The sequence below is a fragment of the Pristis pectinata genome, chromosome 8 (genome assembly GCF_009764475.1).
Source record: "Pristis pectinata isolate sPriPec2 chromosome 8, sPriPec2.1.pri, whole genome shotgun sequence".
NCBI lineage: Eukaryota > Metazoa > Chordata > Chondrichthyes > Rhinopristiformes > Pristidae > Pristis > Pristis pectinata.
The window spans coordinates 73,348,574-73,376,261 of record NC_067412.1 but is presented as its reverse complement, the minus strand read 5'-3'; the positions used below and the strand labels follow the sequence as shown (position 1 = coordinate 73,376,261).

General features: G+C 39.5%; 1 protein-coding gene across 1 annotated transcript in view; it reads right to left on the bottom strand.

Moving 5' to 3' along the window:
* Positions 1–27,688, bottom strand: part of frmpd3 (FERM and PDZ domain containing 3) — a 92,964-nt gene that overhangs the window by 25,106 nt on the left and 40,170 nt on the right. The window contains exons 5-11 of the mRNA XM_052022313.1: positions 26,923–27,030; positions 23,348–23,479; positions 21,854–21,973; positions 13,620–13,756; positions 6,242–6,368; positions 4,325–4,414; positions 391–570 (exon numbers count right to left, since the gene is read on the bottom strand). Coding sequence (XP_051878273.1) covers positions 391–570; positions 4,325–4,414; positions 6,242–6,368; positions 13,620–13,756; positions 21,854–21,973; positions 23,348–23,479; positions 26,923–27,030 — 894 coding nt within the window. The remainder of the gene's footprint in view (positions 1–390; positions 571–4,324; positions 4,415–6,241; positions 6,369–13,619; positions 13,757–21,853; positions 21,974–23,347; positions 23,480–26,922; positions 27,031–27,688) is intronic.

Here is a 27,688-nt window from a genome sequence, read left to right as displayed (position 1 = left end):
ACCAGGTGAAACAACATTCACTCTTCCTTTCAAGGCTGCACTGGTGCTGGTTTTTAAGATGAGTGTCTTGTGCTCAAAAAAACCTTCTGTTGAGGACATCCAAATCACCTTCTTGGAAGGCTGCTATTTGTCACACTAATTTTAATTTTGCCCTTCAATTAAAATATACCTTCATGATGAGGAACACCCCCTTACAAATTGCATAATGCTCTTAGCAGTGGTATTATACAAAAAACCTAATCACGTGTCCAAGTGATATCAAGTCATAACTCCACAGGTGCACACAATGACAGCCCTATGGAAATGGAAATGGTCCCATCATTCATGAATTCTACATTCTACATCCTGGCAGTGATGTTAATAATAAGATTGTTATATGTATTCTCATACCTTAGCTTCTGATATGGTTAGCTCAACCCGAGCCACGTTCTCTTTCTCTTTGAACAACTGAATTCGGTTCACACGGCCAAACTCTGCTAAGATGGTGGTGAGATTTGTTTTCAAGTCTATAACGTGGCTGATGCCATGCTGTGGCCCAACTAGCAAAGTCATTTCCGATTGCTTTGCATCCTGTTTTTAGAAAGTGGAAAGAGGGAAAGTTATACATTTCACCTGCTTAATGCAAATAGCTTCCAGTAAAACAATCTCAGAGGAATAGACAGGCTGCGCAGAAACGTTATTCAAGCTAACCAGTCCCTGCTGGCATTTATGCTCCACTGAAGCCTGCCTTTGCTCAACCAAACCTATCAGTGTTTTCCTCTTCTCTGTCGTGTACTTGTCCTACCTCCTCTTGAGTGTGTTTATACTATTTGTTTCAACAAACTCCCTAGGGTAATGTCTACATTCTCGCCATTCTCTGGGTAAAGAATTTTCTTCTTAATTCCCTGTTGAATTTCTGGTAACTGCCTTATATTGATAGTCTCCAGTTATGCTCTTCCCACAAGTGGAAACATTCTCTCTGTATCCACTCTATCAAAACATCTCATCATTTTAAAGATGTCCATTAGGTCACTCCTAGCCTTTCCTCAAGAGAAGAGATGCTGTTCATCCTTTCTTGAAATCCCTTGCATTTCTGGGATCACTTTTGTAGAACTTCTTGACACCCTCTCCAGTCCACTCTCCTACTTATATTATTCTTATATTATTTTATAATATGGTGATCAGATCTGTATGTAGTACTCTTGGTCTAACCAAGATTCAAAACTGGTTTAGCATAACTTATATACTTTTCCTTTGAACCCTCAAGAAATAAACTTTAGCATCTGGTTTACTTTCCTTATGGTGTTGTTAATCTGTGGCACAGTTTTTACCTTGTACTTTGAGGTTCCTTTGTTCCTCCACCACTCCTCCACTCCATTTCCAAGTAATAGGTGACTTCCCTGTGCTTCTGACTGAAATGTACCTTGTAATTATCTTGTTGAACATCATCTGCTAATTATTGGCCCATTCTGCATATTTCTTAATGTCCTTTCGTTACTCATTGCAGTCTTCCTCAGTATTACCCATTCCACCCCCCCCCCCACTAGTATAGTTGTACCTGCAAATTTAGATGTAGATTGTGATCAGTAGTAGTCCCAGTGCTGACTTTTGATCTTCTTCCACAATAAATAGCTACCACTTTGCTCCCATTCTCTGCTTTCTGTCATGAGCAAGTGAACAATCTATTCTGCTACTTGTCCTCTGAAACTTCATCCTATGATGTTATTTTTTAGGTTATGATGGGGTACAATATCAAAGGCCTTCTAAAAGTGTAGGTATATTACATTTACTGCTTTACCATTTTCTGCTTTGTTCTGAATCTCTTCAAAATAATTCAGTAAAGTTGGTGCTATAGGACATTCCCTTTTGGTATGTATGCAGAATATTCATTATTGTACTTTTTGCTTCTAGATGTTCTTCTATGTGTTCCTTTGCTAGGGATTCCATTATTTTTTGAATTACCATGGTTAATTTAACTTCTCTATAATTCTCAGAACATGTACTATTCCCCTTCTTAAATATAGACATAGCCTTCTGCCAGTCCTCTAGCAAAACTTCTAACAAATTATTGAATGTACATGGTAATGCTTCACCTCTTTCTTCCCTCAATCCTTTTAAAATGTGTGGATGCAATCACTCCAGACCAGGAGCTTTATCCTTTGAGTTTGATTTGCTTATTTAATATATCCCCTTTTTCAGTTTTAAATGCACACCTCATTACTGATTACATCACCCAATATCATGTCCACATGTTCTATCCCCCTTCTATATACCTAAGTGAAATAATAATTTAATATTTCTGACCTCTATCATGGTCCTATCTATCCCTTAATAGCTCTATTCCTATCTCAAACTTCTTTTTTCATTTTGTGCCTGTAAAATATTTTACTATTTTGTTTTACGTTCCTGTATAATTTGATTTCGTAGTTTTTCTTTGCCTTCCTGTTTGTGTTTCTTGACTTCTCTACTAAACCCTTCATTTTCTTTCTTGTAATGGACTCCTCTGCAGTGTACATACTTAATGTACACCTCTTTCCTGAGACTTAGTCATCCCCTTATTTTTTTCGTTCATCTATGGCAGCGTAATTAATTCTTTCCTTTTAGTGAAAATTATTTTCCTCATTCAAAAATTGTGGCCATAAATTTATCCTGAGTTGATTTATTCTGATGCTCTAAATAGTCAGGTCAGCATTTTGTATTCTGGCTCAGAAATTCATCCTAGTAAATAGAATGAATTTAGAGATGAGTGCACTGTCAGTACTGCATGCTGCATTTAGAGCTATTTACTGAGCATAAATTTATAGGCACTGTTGTTTTATTACATGAAGCAACTATCTTTGCAATCTCTGTCAGTTATATCAACACATGAACATTAAGATCTGTATGGAATATCTTTGCTGTAAAAGAGCAAAAAGGATTTGATTTTCATGATACTGTTCATGATCTCGTTTTCCCAAAGAGTTTAACAACCAATAAAGTATTTTTGAAGTGTAATTAACAGTGCAGTTGATTCTCATCTGTCCCCTGAAATGCCCTTTTAAGAAACTAGTATGACCTTCAGCACATGGAATATAACAGTTCAAGAAGGCAACTTACCATCAGCTTCAAAAGAGCAGTTAAGATCTGAGCATTAAATCCTGGCCTTGCCAGCAATCGCCGCGTTCCATGACGAAATTTAAAACAATGTCATTGTAGGAAATGTGGCAGTATTTTCAACTACAATAGCAATAAATCACCAGATAATCTATCCTAATAGTGTTTAATGAAGGAAAATATTGGCCAGAATACCACCAGTAATTTCCGTGTTCTTCAAACTAGATTTGTGGGACCTTTTATATCCATCTACCAGAGGGGGATAAGACACTGGATTAAACATCTCATCTGAAAGATGTCCCTCCAATGCCATGCCTCTCTTCAGTGATAGCTTAAATTCTTGTGCTCAGGACTTTAGCATATATAATCTTTTTAAATGACAGAGCCAGCTGGAGGTTCTGAGTGGTCTACTACTGCTCCTACTTTGTATGCTTGTATGTAAGTTTGATTGAGAAAATGGTGTTCTGCTACCTAATTCTCAAGCTGGTAGGTCCACAATTTTCCTTAACAATCTTCTTCTTTATTGAAATTGTGCTGCTTTATGAAAAGTGTGGTACATGCTAGTAATAATAAAACCAAAAACTCCGTAGACTTTTCAACAATGAAGACTTTTCTATGTGAACTTCCAGATCTCTGTTCCTGCAGCTGATTTAATACGTACTATTTTGTTTATATTGCCCTCATAATTCAGCCTGCCAAACACGTCACTTCACTTTTCTCTGTATTAAATTTCATTGCCATGTTATGACCCATTTCACCAACAAGTCTATATCATCCTGACATCTGTTGGTGTCCTCCCCACTGTTTATTTCCCATTTCAAGTTTTTTTGAGTTCTGCAATCTTTGAAACTTCTAGAATATTTTGAGAAAATATTGCAACATTTAAACTTTGAAACTTCACCTCCTGCACCAAATTCATGACTTTATTATGGCAAATGGATCTGTAGTCCTTACACCAATCCTAGAGAGATACTACTACATTATTTGATAAACAACCATTCACCAGCAGTCTCTGTTTGTATATCTCTTAGCCAATACTGTATCAGTGCAGCCATTGCCTGTTTAAGAGCAAAAGCTAAAATTTTGCTAACAAGTCCATTACCAAATATCTTTTAATATCCAGAAATACAAAACAATTATATTACCAACATCATATATCTCCATTATCTGAAGGATGCTATCAAGTTGCAAAATTTGTGTTAATTACTGTTTTTATTTAACATTTCAGTAGATAGTTTATTGGTAACATTACCAGCACAACAGAGTTAAAAAGTCCTCCTGGATACAATGGGAGTTCATTTAGGATTCGCAGATACTGCAGTTTGGCTTGTACTGTAGAGATCTGTATGAGACAAGCAGAGGCTTTCAGCAAATTATCAGCAATATCAGAAAATGATTGCCTAAAGAGATCCACACTAATCAAATGCAGAACTGTGATTAAACAAGTACTTTTATCAATTAAAAACAAATAGGGATGTTTTACGATCTCTAAACTTTACAGTCAGTTTGCAAATTAATGTCAATTAAATACAAAATATTCAAAAATGACTTTATAAAGAATATTTTTGGAAAATACCAAAGTTTTTTTGGGGATTCAACTTTAATAACCTTAGAAAGCAGGGGTTTGTATAGTTGTATTTGATTGATAAATGCAAAACTAACCTCAGGGTGTGAGAGAGGAGGTAAGGTGCATAAATCATGGCTTGAGTTCTAAGATGGTTCTTCTTATTGGATATGCCCTATATGAAGATCTGTTGCAAAGAATCTCTGCTCACTTTACACTGCGTGTCAATTTCCAGGAGACAAAAATAGGCAGGTGGCTTCTACCAATAATAACAGGGAGCCTTAGTGCAATGTTAAAGATTGCAGAACACTGATTTCTATGTGTGCTGGGTTCTGAGTGATCTTCAAATTCATACAAGGAAGAATTTGCATTTATATAGCATCCTTAGCATTATCAGGACATTCCAGCCATGGCAGCACACTCTTTAAATTTTGAATGGTAGACTCCCAAAAGGCTCTTTGTAGCCCATAGGTATTGTTTTAATGCTACTCTGCAGCAACTCCAGTAATCCAAAGGAAATGTAGAGGCAATAATAGGCACCACAGCCTTATCCCCAAAGAGTCTATATATAATCCTGCTCAGTTGGTCAAGTATGGCAAGCACAACAGATTGCCCCTAGTAAGGCATACTTTCTGGGTAGACAGTATTGACAATCAGAATGCATTGATCTATTCCCTGAATTTTAAGGAAACTCTTAGTCTGGGCAAATCCCCATGTCTGTGCTGCCAGAATACAACGAAAATGAGGTGAATTTGTTTCTCCTAGTGAGCCTCTGCGATCATATGGATGAAGTTGTACATTGCAAACAGCACAAAGAATCAGACAACATGGGAACAGGCCCTTCAGCCTACTGAATCCATGCTATTCATTAAATACACTAATTCCATTTTATTCTCCCCACCTTCCTTTCCCCCAGATTGCAGAATGTCCCTAGAGGCTTCACAAAACTAATCTGGTCAATGGTGCCCTGGTTCTCCAATTGCAATGCCTCTTTCAAGGACTGAATTTGTCAGCAGTGAGGCTGTTTTTGAGTTGTCCAACACTGAACCAATTTGTCACTTGCTGACTTTCCTTTAGTGAGCAATGAGCCTTAAAACATTTCTGACTTGTCTGCTGGAATGTTAGGCCAAAAATGTATATTATTCCTTCTACTCCTGGAATTCTGAATAAAGATACAAATTAGCAAATTTAGGAAATATGAATGGATTCGTATATTTCTATTTGGTTAGCTTCAATAACAGTTCCTAACTTTTTAGATATATCTTGCAGCAATACAGTCAAAAAGGCTCTACATGCTTTATAAACAAACATATACAGGAATTTTTTAAAAAGTATCCTGCAAAGACTCTTCTGCTGATGAAATGCATCTTTCGACCTTTCATAAGGAACGCAAGTAAAAAAGAACAAACCTGGCAGTAGTGCAACTGGAATGTCCTAGCACTTTGTTTTATATAAGGATCTTAATGGGTCAGTACCTTAGCCTTCTGAATGTACAACATTGAATTATGACCTGCAGAAGAATTGTTACATGGTCTGTTTTCCCACTTCAGCATTTCTGCCATGCTATAATACATCTGCTCTCCTCTCTGTTCTCTTTTGTTTTACCTTTTTGCCTAAAGGACCTGGGGCTTGTGTTGCTTTGAGATGATGTGAGAGGATTTTCCGTGCATGTTTTTCCTTCATGTATGTCAGAAGAGATGATGGCAGGAACAGCTCCAGGCCCCATTCCTTCCTGGGAGATTTAACAGAGAAACAAATTGCATTCATCACAGCTGAAATTAGAAATTAATGGGATCTGAGAATCTGTGCAAATAATTATATTCTGACAGGGGCATCAGAGAAACGCACAGAACATAAATGCAAGTTTTAGTACACTGAGGCACACTTCTGTTCCTAGATCTTGAATACTGTGGTCTGCCAACATCTCAAAACAACTTGACTGAAGTACTGTGGCTAATCTCAGCATGTCAAAACTAGGGAAGTCACATATACTTAGAAGCAAATTAATAAACTCTTTTACTCATAAATCCTCAGTTCAATAATGCACTGAGGGAAGAGATGGTGAAGAGGGATTGGTGGGGTCCAGACATCATTGAGACTTTCAGCACATGTGAAATGCTATTGGGTTAGAAAAGGGTAGAGTTTATACAGCTTCAATCTTACCCACTCTCTGCTGTCCTTTTTGCACATAAGAATTCCTGGTCATGTGGAGTAAAGTAAATTTGATATCAGTGTATATGATGTTATATGATGCAATTGTTACTATTAGCTATGTGAATTGGGAGGAATATCTTTGGCTCCCAATTGGCTAGCATTGCTAAGGGCATCAAGGGTATTCTAACAAAAAAATAATAAAATGGAATTACATCAATGCAATTGATCACACAACAGAAGAAAAGTTTTTAAAATTGTCACATCACAGAAACTAGCCTCCATGGCTAGTCCATGGACTCTATCACATTAAGGGAAACGGGTCTCCCCTCCACAGACTCTGTCTATACTTCTGGCTGGCTTGGTAAAGCAGTCAGGATAATCAAAGACCCCAACCACCCTGGACATTCTCTCTTCTCCCCTCTCCCATCGGAGAGAAGATACAAGAGCCTGACAGCACGTACCACCAGGCTCAAGGACAGCTTCTATTCTGCTGTTATAAGACAATTGAACGGTACTCTAGTACGATAAGGTGGACCCTTGACCTCACAATCTGCCTCATTATGGCCTTGCGCCTTATTGTCTACCTGCACTGCACTTTCTCTGTAACTGTAACACTTTATTCTGCATTCTGTTATTGTTTTACCTTGTACTACCTCAATGCACTGTGTAATGAATTAGTCTGTATGAATGGTATGCAAGACAAGTGTTTCACTGTACCTCAGTACGTGTGACAATAATAAACCAATTTACCAATTTACTAGTCAGGAATGCTGTGGGATTTCTTCCTACAACTGAATCAGGTGTCTTAGTTACACTGTTAATGGTGCACGTGCTATTCTATTCTATTGCAAACAAGATAACTGAGATCGTTTGGCAATGCTTACTAGATTGTTAAAATCAATCTTGGATCTAAAAATCTTCCTTAACATATCATTCAGTAAATGCTGTAAACCCACATAATTCTTACTCTCTCTTTCTCATGCAATATTATGAAGCTTTTTAAACATTTTATTTTCTGCCTTGAGAATTTTGCAAAATCCAATATATTTTAAAATTTTTCCTTTGTTACATTAAGACTTGACTGTACAAACTCATTCCTGGTTGGTCTCCCTCATTCTGACTGGTGAAAATTTGTGGGCACCCAAAACCCTTCTACCACATGCTGGCTTGCACCAAATTGTACTCCCTATGCTTCCTGATCTACACTGACTGTTGGTTAATTGAAACCCCAATTTTAAAATTCCCAGCCTTGTTTCAAATCCACCCATGGTCTCATGCCTCTTTGGTTTTGTAATTTCTTCCAGTACTATGTTGCTCTGGAATCTTTACACTCCTACCATTGTAGATTCTTTAGCACCTTTGAATTCTGGAATTCCTTCCCTAAAACTCTTTGCCCCTCTTTCCTCCTTTAGAATGCTTCTTAAAACCTTAGTCATTTGTTCTAATATTTCCTTTGGAATAGCAAGTTGATGACTACTAGCAGGCTGGTAATCAGAAATTATTGAAGTAAATGTTGAGTCTTGATAGCTGTAATGTGTTTAATCAAAAGATCAGTTGCTATTCATTGAGGTAATATTGGGCTTCAATGAAAAGGTATAAAAAGCCAAAGACAAAAGGGACAGATGGGAATGGGATGTCACTTTAACTATCTATCCCATTCCCACTCTGAGCACTCTGTCTTTGGCCCTTTACACTGTTCCAAAGAAGTCCAATGAAAGTTTGAGACCTTGGTAATCTTCCAACTGGGCACATTACTGAAAAGGTTATGGTGCATCAGAATTCTCAGCTGTCCTATGCTCAGGGAATTGAGTTCCATACTTTGTACTTTGTTGTCAAGTACAAGGATTGTAGTAAGTCAAGAATGTAACTTGTCACCACCTCCTTAAGTACAATTAGGCATGGGCAATAAATGCTGGCCTTGCCATTGATGCACACTTCTCAAAACATGAATATCTCCACTGTAGGATAGGTTCCATAGATACCACCACCCCCAACCTTCTGCACTTTCTTCATAACTCAGAAATCTAACACAGGGGATTAGGTTCATTTCTACACTGCCTCCTGCATTTGAATGTTTCTCCTACTTTTTATTAACCAGAACTGGTGGGATATTTAAACTGTGATCTGACCATATGGTTTGGTAATTTTCTCTTCTGACACAAATTCATCCGTAATTCAATATCCCATTGGTTTTGAAGATAAAAGGGACTGCAGAAGCTGGAATCTAGAATAAAAAGCAGAATGCTGGAAGAACTTAGTGGGTCAAAGCAACATCTGTGGAGGCAAAAATTGTAAGCCAATTGAACCCAGTCCTCTATCCAAAACATTGACTTATACCTTTTGCCCTCAGAGATTCTGCTTGACCTGCTAAATTCTTCCAGCATTCTGCTTTTTATCCTACTGGTTGTGTTTGCTCCTCTGCACTCTTTGAATTTGTTGTCTATGAAGAGCTGTATTCAGGAAGAATGGATATTATTTGCTTTTTCTTCTAAGGTGTTGTATTTTAATCTTGCAGGCATTAAATTTTATCTGCTATTAGAATCATAGAGTTATACAGCAGGGAAATACATCCTTCAGCGCAACTCATCCATGCTGACCGAGCTACCTGCCATGAGTTCCATTTTCCTGTGTTTGGCCCATATCTCTCTAAACCTTTCCTAGCCATGTACCTGTCCAAATATCTTTTAAATGTTGTAATTGTACCTGCCCCAACTACTTCCTCCGGCAGCTTGTTCCATATACCTACCACTCTCTGTTTGGAAAAACTTGCCCCTTCAGGTCCCCTTTAAATCTTTCCCCTCTCACCTTAAACCTATGCTCTCTAATTTTAGACTTCCCTACCCTGGGAAAAAGACCATCCACCTTATCTATGCCCCTCATGATGTTATAAACCTCTATAACGTCACTCCTCAGCCTCCTATGCTCCAGAGAAAACAGACCCAGCTTATCCAGTCTCTCCTTATAACTCAAGCTCTACAGTACCGGCAAAATCCTTACGCATTTTTTCTGCACCCTCTCCTGCTTAATTACATTCTTCCTATAGCTTTGCAACCAGAACTGCACACAGTACTCTAAATGCGGTCTCACCAATATCTTGTACAGCTGTAACATGACATCCAAATTCAATGCCCTGATGTCCATTTCCTTTCATAGATGCTGCCTGACCTGCTGAGTTCCTCCGGCATTTTGTGCGTTGCGCCGCCTTCACCACCCTGTCTAACTGTGTTGCCACTTTCAGAGAACTATGTACTTGTACCCCTAGGTCTCTCTGTTCTACAACACTCCCCAGGGTCCTGCCATTCACCATCTATGTCCTGCCCTGGTTTAACTTCCCAAAATGCATCACTATACACTTGTCTGAATAAATTTCATCTGCCATTCCTTTGCCCACTTTCCCAGTTGATCTAGATCCTGTTATAACTAGACAACCTTCTTCATTGTCCACTGTACCACTATAATGTAGAATTATACTATTTTACATACTTTGTTTAAGCTATTCTGTAATTTTTGAACAACTTTTGATTCACAGCACCATTTGTTTAGCATCAACTGTAATTCTTACTGCCTTAGAGCTTCTGAAACCTGACCATTCACGTATATTGGAAACAGTAGTGGTCTCAGTAGTAAGACCTGAGGCACTCACTAGAATAAAAAATCAAGAAAACTGCAGATGCTGGAAATTTGAAATAAAAACAAAACATGTTGAAAATGCTTAGCAGGTCAGGAAGCATCTGCGACAGTCCTAATGTTTCAGGCCAATAGTTGTTCACCAGAACTGTTATGAAAAGTTGACTTCCCTGATTCAACATAATCCTCTAAATAATACTCATTATTTCCTACTTTACCAATTTCTCAGAATCACCACATCTTCTGTTTGCCTATTGGAACCCAAGATACATGTTGTAATTGGGCTGAATGCTGTTCAGCTGGGCTTTCACTTCAAAGTCGGTGAGAAAGTTGGTCTGGCAGGGTGTTTTCCTGATTTTCTATTGATTATTAAGTAGGTTCTATAATTCCTAACATTTACTTATTTGTTTAGTTGAAACTTCATTACACTGAGAATGTTTTTAATCTGCATTCTTAGTTTTGTAGGGGAGAGTTTATGCTAGTTTACATTATTAATGTCAGTACAATCCAGGCAGAAATGACCACTAAACCCAAAATTGAGTCACAGAGATGTACAAGACAGTAATGGGCCCTTTGGATCTGCACTGATCATTGTACCCATCAATACTAATTCCATTCATATGCATTAGGTCGTTAGACTTCTATGTCTTAGAAAGATCAGGGGATTTTAAATTATAGCCAAAAGCACTTATGTTCCTGTTTTACATTAGCTTTAACGGTGATTTAAAAACATTTTCACGCAACTCTCAGGATTAGGATCTGCCCAGAAATTGGCCATGTTCCTATGTCCATATAATGAAATTCTAGGGATTGTGGTGGTTTAGAATAGACCTTTGAATAATGCACATTTTCTTGGGTATACATGCATATGCTTTATGCTTTTCATATCTGAAATATTGAAATTGCTGAGAAACTGACTATTGTATGCTAAAGAGACTGAAGAAGCACAGTACAGTCTTTTAAAGTCATTTTTAGTACAGGGAAATACAGGTGGAGAAATGGATACCCTGTTAAAATGCTTATTTTTGGTGATAAATCTATTCCCAACTGTACTGAGAAAATTACACCAATGTACCACTCTTCAGTACATTAATGAAGAGCATTAATAGAAAGAAGAATTGAAAAAATTATGTTCTTTTACTCTGTTGGATTGTGTGGTTCAAGGTAGATTAAACATCTGTGATTATGCAAATTATTATTTTACAGGAAGCTTGAACTGTAACCTAGCCAGGTCTATTCCAAGCATGTCTGCATACAATTTCTCAACTGCTGCTGGTTTTAAATTGCTTCACTTTCAGGTCACGTTGAACATTATCATGCTACTGCTGCAGTACCCAGGGACTGGAAAGACTTCTATTTGCTAATAATTTCTAGGTCATTAATGAACAGAAAACAACATGAGTATTGGCTTGCATACTTTCCTTAAGAAACACTTATGCACTACATTTACAACTCTAAAACCTTTGGGACTTCCCTTGTTCAAGCTGACAGAGGCAAGCGTTGGTAGTAATGTAGGTAATCTGTTGTTTGTCTCAGATTTGTGCAGATTTTCCTTAATTTCCTGTGCTCAAATTGAAGGCTATTTTGTGTTCAAATTGAAGGCTATTGAAAGCTGTTCTTAAGTTAGTGACACAATTGCTATGGAAGTGCAGAGGTAGTTTTCTTCTCACCCACTCTCAGCTCACACTGTTCTTCCCATGATAGTGAGGAGTAGGTACAGTGTTTATGGAGGGGGAACAGGACTGTTGTTGAGAAGAAACTGGGATTAGGTCTGCTGTTAGTCTAAGCAGACATGGTCTATCAATGTTATCCCCATATAGTTTATTCCCCCTCCTCAATTCATGTTGTTATTTTCCTCATTCTCCCCTTCCATTCAAACCAGCTTGTTGTACCTTTCTTCTCAGTTCATGTTGAACCATTTTCTAATTCTCCCCGGCACTTGGAAAAACATTGCCATTCCTTCATTGTTGCTGTGTCTAAATCCTGGAACTTCTTATTCAGCAGCACTGTGGGAATATCAGTACCAAAAGGACAGCCGCGGTCCAGGAAGGCACCTCACCATCACCTTCTCAAGGGCCTGACAGCATCACAGAATATTAATATACAAAATTAATGCTGGTTTCTTTCTTTCTCCTCCCTCTGTGTTACCCTTTTCTTTCCATTTCAGTGATATTCTTGGTTTTTGAAGAAATTGAACAAGTCCGAATTCCCGACCTTTGTAAAATTATAAATCCCACCCTCCGTGTGCCATTGTCCCTAGAACAGCAGCTGTTCAGAGCTGGAAATGGAATTAAGGGTAGTAAAAGCAGCACTGGGAGGGAGAGATATGAGTGCCTTTGAGGGGTTGTTAGGAATGAGGTGCTTTTGTTTGTTCCCAAGCACTGATAAATTAATAACATTCAAAGAATACTGACTGTTTGTGTGGGCCATTTCCCCTACATTGTTAATAATTCATATAACTGAGACTTTTTCATGGCCTTGATATCTAACTATTCAGAATATCAATTCCATGAATTAGTTTGTTTTTTTAGCTGGACACCATCTCTTGTAGGTTCTTTCCTGTAGATCTCATGTATAGTCTTTTAGGCTACACATTACCTTGACCATTTTTGCTCAAATTGTGGACTGCCCTCCAGGATTCAATTTGTTGTTTGAGTTCCTTTAATTACTCAGGTACCTTCAGATTAATTTCTCCCTTATCTGGGTTCTCTTTTCCTCCAGCTGGAACCTGATTGGAGTGCCTTTTATTTACCTTCTCACAAGGAGCACACGATTAGAAGCAATATTATATCTTTCATTTTCAGTCCATGAAACTTTAAGAAAAGGGCATAAATGTATTGGGATCTAATTTGCCTTTTATGTACATACTTTTGCTGAATATTCTGTTTCCTGACAATTTTAGAAGATCTTAATTTGTAAAATTTTAGACATCTTTGCATGGTAAAAGCAGATATTATGAAAAACAAATATTACGGCTCAAGTTAACCTAAAAGTTCTGGTGCATCAGAATTCTCAGTTGCCCTATGCTCAGTGAATTATATTCCAGAACTTGTCCTTTGCTGCCAAGCAAAAAGACTGCTGTGGTTCAAGAAAATAGCTCATCACCATCTTTTTAACAGCAATTAGGGATGGTCAATTAATGCTGGCCTTGCTAGTCATATTCACATTCTGAAAAATGAGTAAATATAAAAAAAATACTTACTCAACATTTCTGAGGGTGATCTTCTGATTGGTTCTAGCACTGGAGACTGTGATGTAGATATGCAGCGCAGTCAACTGCAGCATTATATTTTCCGCTAAGTCGCCGCTGAATCGTTCTTTCATCACATCGCTGCAGCTCTGCAGAAGGAAAGTAATAACTTCTGAAGTTATCCAGTAAATATTAGAAACAGACACACATTTTTACTTTCCCAAATTTCCTGTCTCCTCTCAGGAAGCCATTGATTTTTTGGTGGGGAAAGTTGCCACCTGGTATTTTTCTCAAATGATAATTTTCATATGTAAAACTGGAGAGGAGAGTGTTGTCAGGGCCCTTGAGGAAAGGGGAAAGGGTTGGTTGGAGGGCAGGTGGGGGAGCTGTGGTGAGTAGCTGTGGAGGGTGGGAGGTGGGAGAGACATCTTCTCAGACCTGTCTTCACTTGACACAAATCTAGTTATGAAATTCGTAGCAGGAGTCAAAAGATAGAAAATAGAACAAGAAATTTAAATTAATTTGCTAATTCATAGTTTAGAAGCACTGAAGTGAAGTAGAGTAATTCAAACCACTCTTCTGATAAAATTTCCTAAATCAGCACACAACACAATTTGACCTTGGAATTGTTTTGGCTTGAAAGCCCTAGGACTTTGGAGATCTGTTTGTCCATTTGGCTACTGAGGAAAGATCTCCATTTTTTATACTAATTATTTCTTAATATATCTAATATCATATTGGGTTTCTCATATTCTTTATATGAGTGTGAGTGCCATGTAGTTATTTCCCTCTCTTTATGCAGCACATTTCCTAGCTCCATTCCAAATCCTGACCAGTTCTTATTCCCTGGTTGCCACTCTCTCCCCACTTCATGAAACAATGCTCCTCCATGTCGAACAACTCATGGAAGAAGCACTGAAAAATGTACACTGGCTGGGAGTCTCCAATGTCTATCATCACAAGTGGCTTGGAAGCACCATCAATGACCAAGTTCGCTGAGCCCTGAAGGACACAGATACCTGACTAGGTCAATGGCAGGTAGTGAGCAAACCAATATGAGGAACACTACAACTGTGCTAAATTGGATAGACTCTGAATAGATTTTGCACTCAAATGAGGGTTGTGGAATATCAGCAGCAGAGAAATGTATACAAATACAACCTATAACCTTATGACCTGCAAGTCTGTCACTCTACCATTATAATCAAGCAAGGGATCAACCCTGGTTTAATGACAGTGCAGAAGCTGATGCTAGGAGCAGCAGGTGTACAAAAAAAAAGAGGAACCAACCTGATGAACTTTTATCACAGGACACTTAAAATGCCATAAATGCTATTAGATGTGCTAAACAGAGAAAGAAAAAACATTCAACAGGCAGGTAAGAGATCCCACAATCAACAGATTAAATCTAAGTTCTGACCGCATCAATTATGTAACTAAAGAGAGGAGGAGGCTCCAAGAATTCCATCTTTGATGGAGGGGCTCACCATGTGAATGGTACAGACAAGGCTAAAGCATTCACAACCATGCTCGGCCAGTTATGTTGCACAGATGATCCATTTTGGCTTCATCCTGAGATCCACACCATCTCCATTTAATATCAAGATATGGTAGAGAACATTGGATGCAGCAATATGACAAGACAACATCCCAGCTGTAGTACTGAAGACGTGCTCTAGAATTGTCTTGACTCTGGCCAAGCTATTCCACTGCAGTTACATTGTGGAAAATTCTCAAGGTATGTTCTGTTCATGAAAAGCAAGTCAAATATGATTTAACCAATTACTACCCATCACTACTCTCAATCATCAGCACAGTAATGGGAGACTTCTTTGATTCCACCCTTAAACAGCATCTACTCTTTAATAACCTGTTCACTGATACTGAGTTTGGGTTTTGCCAAGACCATTCAGCTCCAGATCTCCTCATACTCTTGTTATAAATATAGACAAAAGAACACGTGGTACAACCTTCATCAAGTCCTTTTTCACTTTCAGCTGCCTGGGGAGACTCAGTGTTTGTATACAACTCTCTAGGCTAAACATTCAATGCAATGCACACCTTGGGCCTAAACAAACTGGCACAGAATTACCCCCCACCTGTTCATTTTTGAGCATGCTTAAATATCTGGATACCTTTGTCCAGAGTTATTCATGAAGACTGCCTCTTGCTGGAAGGGCAACGGGATGGCATTCTCAATGGAGCTGTATCTCAGCATGAAGAAAGAAGATTGTGGGTCTGGGGTGGGAGTAGAAGTGTGGGGACAGCCAAGGGATTCTGGACATGGTAATAATTAATTAAAGTTGTACTTTTACAAGGTAGATTGGGAAGATTTATGTTGTTGTATTGCATGGAGAAGCAGATCCAAGCCTACTGTTTCTGCTCAACTAGAAATTCAAACATTGTACTATAAACATCATTTAAAGAAAATGTATTCCTATTTATTTTATGTGTTTATCTATCAAGGGAGCAAACAACTCAAATCAACAAATTAAACATTCATGTGTAAACATCACACAGCATAATTTTTGGAACCTTCCAAGAGACATACAGTATGTCCATAAAAGGGTAAATTCATTTTTATTAGAGGTATCCACTTTATCACTTAATGTTATTAATTAACTGACAGTAAAATTGAAATTAAGAATGGAATGCTGGAGGTATAAACATACCTCCTTGAAATAGGTATTGCTGAATGAGATTATTTATTAAGATCAGGAAAATGTACATAATTTTATTGATACATTGGTCAAGACTATATAACAAGAAGGAATATTGACTGAGTTTGTTTGAAAGCTATTGCTTTGTAGTTGATTAGCTTGGGTAAGTGCAGCCTTTTGATGGGATGATATCATCTTAGGGAGGAAGGGATATTGATCCAGTGAACGTGATTGAATTTATCGACGTACGCATATCTGTGCAGTGTTTTGCAGCAGGTTATTTGGAAGTGAGATGGATGATGCATTTGTGGTAAATGAAAAGGTAGTTAACTCAATATGGGAACTGAATGTGGCTGAGTATGGTTCCTAAGACTTTCCTGGATGGCCTTTGGGAGGCAGGCGGGGTGGATTGTGAGTGAGAAATGTATATGGGGTTGAGCTTTGGAAAAGCAAAATGAAAAGTGGAAATGAAAGGGGATTCTATAATTAGGTAGATAGATATTATCCACTTAGGCTATGGTCAAGGTCCATAAAATAATGCAAGAATAAGAGACAACTAGGGAAGAATCTGGAAAAGAAGGGAGAAAATCCATTGTCAAGATCAACATTGGATCAAATAACAAAGGTGGGATCAGGCAGATGTTCCAGCTGAGGGATCACCAGGAGCTAAGAGCTAAGTTAGACAGAATTAATTAAAGATATAGGCCATGTGCAAATTGACACGTGCAGAAAGATGAGAATAAGCACCTACTAAAGGGCTTAGAAGGCTTTGATGATAGGTCATTAACCTGAGACGTTCTCCATTCATGTATGCTGCCTGACCTGCTGAGTATTTCAGCATTTCCTGTTTTTATTTTAGATTTCTAGCATCTGTAGTTTTTTTTTTCCTTTTAAAGGAGAGATGAGTTTCTTTGATGGGAGATTGACAGCTGTACTGGATCAGGAAGGAGCTGTGTCAATAGGATGGGGTCTACCTGAATGGTAATGGAACTGGTGTCCTTGTGGAAAGGATAAATTGTAAGATAATGAAGGGTTTAAAAAAGTGAGACAAATAGTCCAGTGAGACAATAAATGAAACAAGCCCAAATATCACTTCAGTCAGAAAGGAGAACAAAGGACAGATTAAACTAAAGGAGAAGATAATAAGTGAGGTAAAGAGTTATAGGTCTGATGTGTAACAATGTGAGAAACAGCCATTACGAATCAGTTAAGTTATACATACACCAATTGGCACAATACAGAACAGGGAAAATGGTGACAGCACTACACTGGATGGAACCATTTGTAAGGATTGCAGAGACGTAGACACAGAAAAATAAGCACTGACATTTAAATTAATTGCACCAATATTGTGAAAGAAACAAGGTCTTGAAAAGAGAAAAGGTGAAAATAGAGTGGCTGTACTTATTTGAGATAATAAAATGAAATTAGCAAAATGTGACACAGCTATCAGTGATCCACACAGATATTGATAAAAGATCAATCACAATAAAAAGGGCAGTCTACAGTACAACTAATAGAGAAAAGGGAGTAGGAGCAAGAAATATGCGAACACATTAAGAAAATGAGTAAATAGAACAATATAGTAACAACCATGGGGAATTTTAATTACTTCAAAATTAATTGTTCAAAAGAATGAGCAAGGTAGATAAGAAACCAGAGATCATACAATTTTTGCAGATCACCTTGCTAACCCACTGTATATTGATACCTCATTTGGTGCTTAGAATGCATTCCTAGGAACGAGAACACGAACAGAATCAGCATTATAAGGGGATACAAGAGAGACTGAAGATGCTGGAAATCTGGAGCAACGCACCCAAAATGCTGGAGGAACTCGGCAGGTCAGGCAACATCTATGGAGGGAAATGGACAGTCGACGTTTTGGGCCGAGACCCTTCATCCTGACGTTGACTGTTGATTTCCCTCCAATAGATGCTGCCTGACCTGCTGAGTTCCTCCAGCACTTTGTGATCATTATAAGGGGGCATTATAGCATTATATATTTAGAGATGTGTTACTGACAGTGCTGTTGTCCTCCTGTTGCTGCATTATGCTTTGCTGGGAACCTGGGTGTCAGGAAACCAGCACTCTGATGGCAATGAATCACTAACAGTTCAGTGTGGAGAGGCTGTCAGTGAGGGCTGGTGTTGAGTCGGCTGGGGCAAGCAATGCGGCTACTCAGTGCTGAGATGTGGAGTTCAGGGCTGCATCCTGGCTGGCATTTTGAGTGCAGGTCATTGCTGGTGATTGACAGTGGCTGCTTCATGTGTTGACAGACCAATGAGAGAGACTGCAGGATCCGGGCATCTGTCAACAAATACAGCAGGTGCCTAGCAATGGCCTAACTCACCACGTTGTCTAGGACCAGGCCCTGAGCCCAACATCTTAGCAATGAGCGGCCACACTGCTTGCCTCACCCCACCCAATAGCAACCCTTACAGGCAGCTTCTCCACATTGAGACATGGAGGAGTCTTTGCTGCGGGGGTGTTAGGCTCCCCGCACTGCAGCGCACAGCCCGTGTGAATGTCTTTTCTACAGTACGGTGGGGTACGTAGCTCTGAGTGTCCAGATTGGAAAACCAAATTTGCTAATGTTAATCAGTGACTTGTGAAGTACCCCTGTGTAATAAGCCAAACAAATGAGGATTCACTGCTGGATTTACTAATAGAGATTGAAGCAGGCAGAAAGAAAAATAGGGGAACTTCAAGGCAATTACATTTAACATAATTAGGTTATAAACACGACGAAGCCCAGTCTAATACATGGGAGAAAAGATCACATTGAAAATCTGAAAAAGGAACTTTGCAAAGAAAAATGCACAATATTGGGAAAAGGTGAGGTAAAATAGCAAGGGGAAACATTCTACGTGGCATTCAATAAATTCCAGGTAAAATATATTTTGCTAAGAATAAGAACAAGTTAAAGACCATTGAGACACAAGGAGGGAAAAGTGACAAAAGGGTAAAACTGAGGCCAAGAGACAAACATTGACAGCAGAGGACAGCATGACAAAGAATACCAACAAATTCAGAAAGAAGTTAAAAAACAATTCAAAGGACAAAGAGAAACCAAGTATTAAAATTTCAAGGAACATAAAACAAAAAAAGTAAAATATTTTGCTGGCTCATAAATTAGAAAGGAAGAGTTTAGAAAATACACTTCTTACAACAGATGCTGGGAAAACATCCTCAGCCCTCTACTCTACTCCCTATACACTCATGACTGTGTGGCCAGATTCTGCTCTAGATCCATCTACAAGTTTGCAGATGATACCACCGTTGTAGGCCATATCTCAAACAGCGATGAGTCGGAGTACAGGAAGAAGATAGAGAGCTTAGTGGAATGGTGTCATGATAACAATGTCAACAAAACAAAAGAGCTGGTCATTGACTTCAGGAAAGGGGGCAGTATACATGCACCTGTCTACATCAATGGTGCTGAGGTTGAGAGCTTCAAGTTCCTGGGAGTGAACATCAACAGCCTGTCCTGGTCAAATCACGTAGATGCCACAGCCAGGAAAGCTCACCAGCGCCTCTAATTCCTCAGGAGGCTAAGGAAATTTGGTTTGTCCCCTTTGACTCTCACCAACTTTTACTGATGCACCATAGAAAGCATCCTATCTGGATGTATCACGGCTTGGTACAGCAACTGCTCTGCCCAGGACCGCAAGAAACTGCAGAGAGTTGTGGACACAGCCCAGCGCATCACGGATACCAGCCTCCCCTCCTTGGACTCTGTCTTTACCTCTCATTGTCTTGGTGAAGCAGCCAGCATAATCAAAGACCCCATCCACCCGGGACATTCTCTCTTCTCTCCTCTTCCATCGGGTAGAAGATACAGGTGCCTGAGGGCATGTACCACCAGACTTAAGGATAGCTTCTCCCCCACTGTGATAAGATTATTGAACGGTTCCTTTATACAATGAGATGGACTATGACCTCACGATCTATCTTGTTGTGACCTTGCACCTTACTGCACTGCACTTTCTCTGTAGCTGTAACACTTTACTCTGTACTGTTACTGTTTTTACCTGTACTACATCAATGCACTTTGTACTAACTCAATGTAACTGCACTGTATAATGAATTGACCTGCACGATCGGTTTGTAAGACAAGCTTTTCACTGTACCTCAGTACAAGTGACAATAATAAACCAATACCAATACCAGTATATTCCTGGCTGGAGTGTCTAGAACTAAAGGTCACAGTCACAGCCTCAGAATAAGAGATTGGCCATTTTGGACTGATAATAGAACTTTCTTCACTCAAGGTGCTCTGAATGTTTGGAATTGTCTGTCCCAGAGGGTTGTGATTCTTGAGTACATTCAAGATGCTACCTCAGCACCTCCCAGTTACCCCATGATGTCTTTCCTGATTGCTAACCTGATCCCGCCTGGTTGTTATGCTCTTTCTGTCTTCATCCCTGGTTGTTTCCGTCATTGGCCAACCTCAGTTCTTCCAACTGCTCGACCACTCGTGAGATCTTTCTGTGGTTTCAGGAGGGTCCCAATATTCAATGGTCTTTGTTAGTAAGTTTGCTTGGACTCATTAGCTTGATGCAAATGAGACCCGAGGGCTGCCTTTGGTTGAGTTCTGTCTTTCTACATGATGAAATCTCCAATGGGGGCACAGGCCATAATTAAAAGTGCAAGCACAGGTTTTCAGTGGAGACTACATTTCATTAGGGCTAAAATTGAGTAATTGTACTCACTGGTGGAATGTGCTTCTATAATGGTGAGGCTGCCTTGTTCAATTTAGGATGTTCAGGTTCACAAGGTATTGGGGAAGGATCAGTTATATTCCTTAGTCATGTGGCAGTAAAGGAATAAGAGCTTTAGGTATGCATTATAAGGATTCATAGGCCTAGAAATTGTATTTTGCCTCAAAGTGCACATTAAACTGGTGACGGTGGTGGTGGGCAGGCATGGTAGTGTAGCAGCTAGCATAACGCTTTACAATGCCAGTGACACGGGTTCAATTCCGGCCACTGACTGTAAGGAGTTTGTACGTTCTCCCCCTGTCTGCTTGGGTTTCCTACGGGTGCTCCGGCTTCCTCCCACATTCCAAAGACGTATGAGTTAGGAAGTTGTGGGCATGCTATGTTGGTGCCAGAAGTGTAGTGACACTTGCGGGCTGCCCCCAGAATGCTCTACGCAAAAGATGCCTTTCACTGTGTGTTTCGATGTATATGTGACTAATAAAGATATCTTATCTACGTGTAGATGCAGGGCTAGTGAATATTTGTGTGTACAACACCCTTCCCACCCTACAGCAATATTCTATAAGGCATTATGTACAATAGTTTGAAAACACACATGGTAGCCTTTCCTCCACTAGCCCTGCCATGTATTAACTCGGGTATGCTGTGGTTCAGGTCTGGTGGGGAGGGTGTTGAGTTAACATGGAGGATAGTTGTATCAGTCAGAAGGGAATCCGATTTCAAGAGTTATTGCCTTTGGGTTGGGGATGGGGGTGGTCAGGCATTTTTCTAAAGGTTTCTATGCATGTTCTGTGGTCTTCAGTTCTGTTCATACTTTCTTCCTAGATCTTTGCCAAAAATGCCATTTTGCTACTGATCTTACCTGAGCATATAGGTAGTCAAATGCCACTGGGTCCCTCCTCAGTAGGTCAATTGGGTCCTTTGGAAAAAAGGTGATTCTGAGGATGCATTTCATGGTGTTAAAATGACTACGCTGCACAACCTAGCATTGGAAATTAAAAACAGAATCTTAATATAGAATAAATGTATTTGAGTCTCATTAAATCTGTTAAGGTTAAGTAAAGGCAAATCACTCTGTATAGTAAAAGGGAAGTTTCCCAATTATTAAATGGCAACTTGAAACAATTACTCATATATATAAAATACGTATTTTACACAATGTAACATCAGTTTATGCTCTGTAGATGTGTATTAATATTTACACTAAATTTTGGCTGCAAATTTAGAATACAGAGTCTAACTGGAGAATATTCAATGATTCATGGAGGCCCATACTGCCCTGTTAATACTGGCACATGGGCTCCAAACCAACCCTGGCAGATTGGTTAAAGTGCCTCTTGCTGCCAACATGTAAGAGTACCACATGATAAAGCTACATCTAATTTCAATTGACCAGGAAAACAAATTCAGCGCAAACTGGAACAAAGTTGCCATGAATTTCGCAATTGTTCTCAAATAGATAGCTGGTATTAGAACAGGAAATGTACGATTTTCCTATGAGGATTGGCTCATTGCTGAAGATGAGGGCAGATTTATTCCCCATCCATCCACGACCTGTAAATGTTTCTTGGGGCAGGCTAGTGGGAGGCTCTCCCTGTGGATTCATAAGATCGATCCCTTGTATTCAAGTGAGTGATTGGAAAGGCAACTATGAGGTCTTCACAATCAGGTGGGGAGTAAACCTGGAGATTGAGAGCTGCAGGATTTTCCTGTCAGGCCACAGCCAGAATCCCCTCTCTTCCAGGCTCAATAAAATGCTGAAAAATATTATTTACCTTCCTAGGCTTCTTTTTGCCTTGGCTTCTCTTACCTCCAGGGTGGCCTGATGAGGAAGCTGCAGTAGATTACCCATGGGGCTCCAGTTAAAAGCTCAGGCACATCAGGGTTGAATGTAGCTTGTACAGATTGACTCTGCTGCTCTCCCTTGGAAGAGCAGATTAAGTTTATGTGAAAATAGCAGGACCTGTGTGCCGTGTTATTTGGACCAGTTTAATCTCCTACCTGAGCTCCTTAAGGTTAAAATTTGCTCTTCAGAGTAAGCTATCTCTTCATTTCTCATATCATTAATTTGATCTGTGGCAACCAACCTCTTAATCACTAGTTTACAGGCAATGGCAAAGATACAGGATTCCTGTTCACAATGATCATCCAATCCTATGCTGGCAGTAGCTTGATATGTAGTGTGCACAAGCATTAGAGGATCAAGCAAGTTTATATTCCAGAGAATCCTAACCTATCACAAGTTACTACTGCATGGACGGAAAAGATGGTAAGAGAAGGAAAAATTATTAAAAGGAAAATGAAAGGAAATAGTTTTTACAGAATGAGTGTGGTGCTGGCTCTTGCCTGTACTGACCTGTATCAGAGTCTCTGCTTCATGTAGCAGAAGAAGTTTCTTTTCTGGTCCTTCATTGCCCACCTCCAGCACCAGTGCAAAGTGTTCTATGCACCTGAGAGACAACCTTTCCTGTAGTGTGAGAATCACGTCCTACAAAAATATAACATTGTGTAAGTCAGAACCTGAGAACTTCTATTACTGGATTTGCAAGGGAGGAACAGCCAATTTTATTAAACATGGTGAAGCAGATTTCACACTGAAATCACTTGCCACTGGGCCATGTTGTTTGGTTATAATCATTTCTTGTGCAGAGGCGGTGGCTGTCATTGATAGTAGTTAAGCAACCAGGCCCAGAAAATCACTGCAGCTGTCCCTCAAGGCAGCGCTTTAGGCCCAACCAGCTTCTATTGCTTCATCAATGATCTTCATTCCATCATAAGGTGAAAAGTGGGAACATTTGCTGATGATTGCACCATGTTCAATTCCATTCATCACCCTTCTGAAAACAAAAAAGCTGCATGCAGCAAGACCGCGGCAACATTCAGGCACAGGCTGAGATGTGGTAAGTTACCTTTGCTACAAAAACAAATGTTGGGCACTGACCACCTCCAACAAGAGGGAGTCTAACCTTGTACCCGAGATGTTCAATGGCATTACCGTCATCAAGACCCTACCAGCAGCATCCTGGATGTGGCCACTGGCCAGAACTCAGCTGGATCAGCAGCATAAGTTTTTCTTATGCAAAAACATGTCAGAAGCTGGGTATGCTTTTCACACCCCAAAGACTTTCCACTATCTACAAAGTACATTTAAAGAGCATGATAAAGTACTCTCCAGCTGCATGGGTGATTGCAACTCCAACAACTCTGAAGAAGCTGGATGTTATCCAGGCAAAACAGCTTCCCCTACTCTGAACATTCATTCCCTCCATCACTGGCACACAGTGGCTGCAAGCTGCACACTTCTTGAAAACATGCTGCAGTTACTTGCCTGGGTTACTCTGACAACATCTCCCAAATATGCAACTTCTACCATGATGAAGGACAAAGGCTTCAAGTACATGCAAACACCACTACTTGCATATTCTCCTCTAAGTCCATACAATTGTATTCCAGCCAGTTGAGCGTGTTTGTGGCTGAGGGATCTACTCCTGCTCCTAGATGTCAGTGGGGGGAAGTGAGAGGCAGAGTTGTTAATGCTGGTGTTGGTGAATCTGAGCTTGATGTAGCTTGCAATGTTTCTTCCTGAACTGTTCATGGATGGCTGATGAACAAGGCTTAATGAAGGTTTTGATGGATACTTGGACAGCTTTCTTCTTTTTCTTCTGGTATTGGTCTTACAGCAAAGCAAGGTCACATTTAATTGGGTCATTGTCTTTGAAGAAGGCTATCACTTTCTCAATATGTGGAACACCTACAAAAAGTTCTTCATGACCAGCTGTTTAGATGGCTGTGGTGCTAGTATGTTGGTGGCTTCTTGCTCTTCCTGTGACCTCTGTTGCTCAAGATCTAACAGATCCTCACCTGTGAGCTCTTTGCCATGGGATTTCAGCACTTCTTCCACATTGCCTTGATCCACCTCATCAAACCCAGCTTTATTTGGCAACCTGACAGTGTCCTCTTGGAGAGTTTTAAATTCTGAAAATCTATAAAATTTGTGGACATACTCTGGTTGTAATTTCCTCCATTAACCAATCCTTGTTGCATAGGTTACATTATCCAGAGAGATGTTGATGTAGCTTATGACTACATTGATGTTGTACCACTTCCAAATTTCCTGAATGGTGGGTTTGGTCATTGCCCCTTGACTGTGAAATGATATGGCTCAATACATTCTGCCTTGAATAGCATTCTGGTCTTTGGGTTGTAGCAGTAAAGTGATATTAGGTCGCAAATACATTTCTTGGATGTTGTCATCCATGTCCCAGATGTTAACTGGATATCCAAGAGCATTGCCAATGAAGAACAAAGCTCTGTTTTCCGGGTTATTCCTCCCATGTTTCAATGAAGGTGAAGAGAAACCACATGATATAAACCTGAAAGAGGAGTGCAGTCATCCTGGTGTTTTTGTTCAATTGCCATTTGGTCTTTGAATATGTTTTCAGGATCTTTGGGTTCTCTGAGTGGTTGATCAAGAAAGATTTAACTTTACAGTCACTGAGGCACTGTGTCCAAGGAGAGAGATAAGATAATCTTCAGCCACCTTGCAGCCTGGTCCATTTTTCACATCCCTCGAAATGATGGAATGTGAGGGCATCCGTTTTCAAAAGAGCTACATCTTATCTGCATCAAGTCTTGTTTAGGACAGAAGCTACCCTGTGATGATTTGTTTCAGCCCCCTTGGAAAATTTTCTGTTGCCATGGAATCTGTACTTGCTGCCTGCCCCATAAGACGAATATTATCCAGGACTGTCAGCTTCTGGAAATGTTCAAACCAGCCGTGGCTGGCCTTGATGTATGAGCACTTTCAGAAGATCTAGCAATCCTCTCTCCCTTTTTTCAAGTATTGCCTTAACAATCTTGTTTTTTCCTGGATCATTCTGAAGCTCAAGGGTACGTGCTGTTGATTCTCATCTTCTAATCAGAAGCTGAACCCTATTCCATTCACTCCATTATAACATTTCTGCCCTTCGTAACATGTGATGCACTTCCAGGGGTAACAGCCTGAGCAGTAAATTTTATTTTGTCTTTGTTGTTAAGGATGGTTCACACCATCAATGCGGCAGGATTTAGTGAATGGCTAATGCACTTTTTTTCATTTTCATTAATTACATCCAGCTTAGTATTAATAGTTAGCTTGTTGCGATTTCTTAGAGGAGTTTCAAAACTTCTGAGATGGTTTGAAGCCTTTTTGAAGGGCTCACAGAATAAATTCTCCTGAATCCTGATAACAAGCAGAGCACTGCAAAATGGCATGGGAGGAAATACTGCACAATATGCATTGTGGGTGGAGTTTGGTGCACTTTTGCTCTGTGAAAAAACACCATAAATTGAGAACAGGTATCCTGTGGAGTCAAGAATGTAATAGTAAAAATTTGTAAATTGAACATTCATTATTCGAGGAATACAAAGGCTGGTATATTAATTGAACTGAATTTTGAAAGCAGAATACATTTACTCACTCCTACATCACATGATGATGTTCTAACATTAGCCCCAGTCATTGTGCTATTTGCAATTTTATGTGTGAAATTATTGAAAATGAATTTTATTGTTGAGTCCTTCATGTAGTACTCTTGTAGGGAGCTTGATGATATTTAATACCCTGAGCTGCTTGGTTTGTTTATCACAAGCAAATGCTGGACCAGAACAATTCACAATGGTGTCCTGTAAGGATCTGCTTGAATTATTTTAATGAACACAGGATATCCATGGAGTAACCCAACCCAAACCACTGAAGGCAGCCCTCCAGGCATGGGATAGGAGCACATTTGTGTGCAGAATCCTTAGGCACATATTTTCCACCAGTAATTAAAAACAAAGCTCAACTGAATTTCCAAGTTCCCATACTTTACCCAGTTAAGTTTCCAATTGCAGATATTCATGACTCTTTATTCTTTAATCAGAGTGATTGTAATTTTAAGATGATCTTACCCTCACAGTTGTTCTGCTATCAAAGGTGAACGATTTCATCTGACCGTTTTCCAGATACACATTCAACACGTTTGAGATCAACATTAGAGTTTCCTCTTTCATAGGATCCTGATGGAGACAAAAGGAAGTTGATTTTATTCTAGTGTCTCTTGTGAATATCCTCCATGCAACCAGTAAAATTGTCCTTATATTTTTTGCTTTCAGCTCCCAAATGATCTGGCTGTAATCCTACACCCCAGTTAATACTTGAGAACATAATCCCAGATGAACTAAAAACCTGGTCAAGCTCTGCACTTCTAGAACTGGTATCTTTTGGAGGAAATAATTAATTGACAGGCTGCCTGCTGTAAAAGAAAAATACATGTAGTGATCCTTGGGTCCTGCACAGTATTTATCTCCCAGCTAACACCATTAAAAATGTTATTGCATCTTCCATGTCTATGATACTGTCTTCCTTTAAACTTCTCTGCCATCACCCAGCTTGATGGGATTGCGCTTATTCAATTCTTATCAGTCTATTCATGGCCAAAGAGTCAAGTGCAATGGCTTCATTTCCTTTGCCTGCAAGATTACTTCTGCAGTCCTCCAAAGAATTATTCTATTCCTATTTCTTTGTCACATGCTGTCATAAGGCAAATCAGTTAAAAACAAGGTGTTAGTATCCACATACTCTGCAACACCCAAATCCACCTCACCACCATCTCCTGATCCACCCACAGTCTCAAAGTCATCAAACCACTTGCTAGCCATTCAGTACTGGACAAAA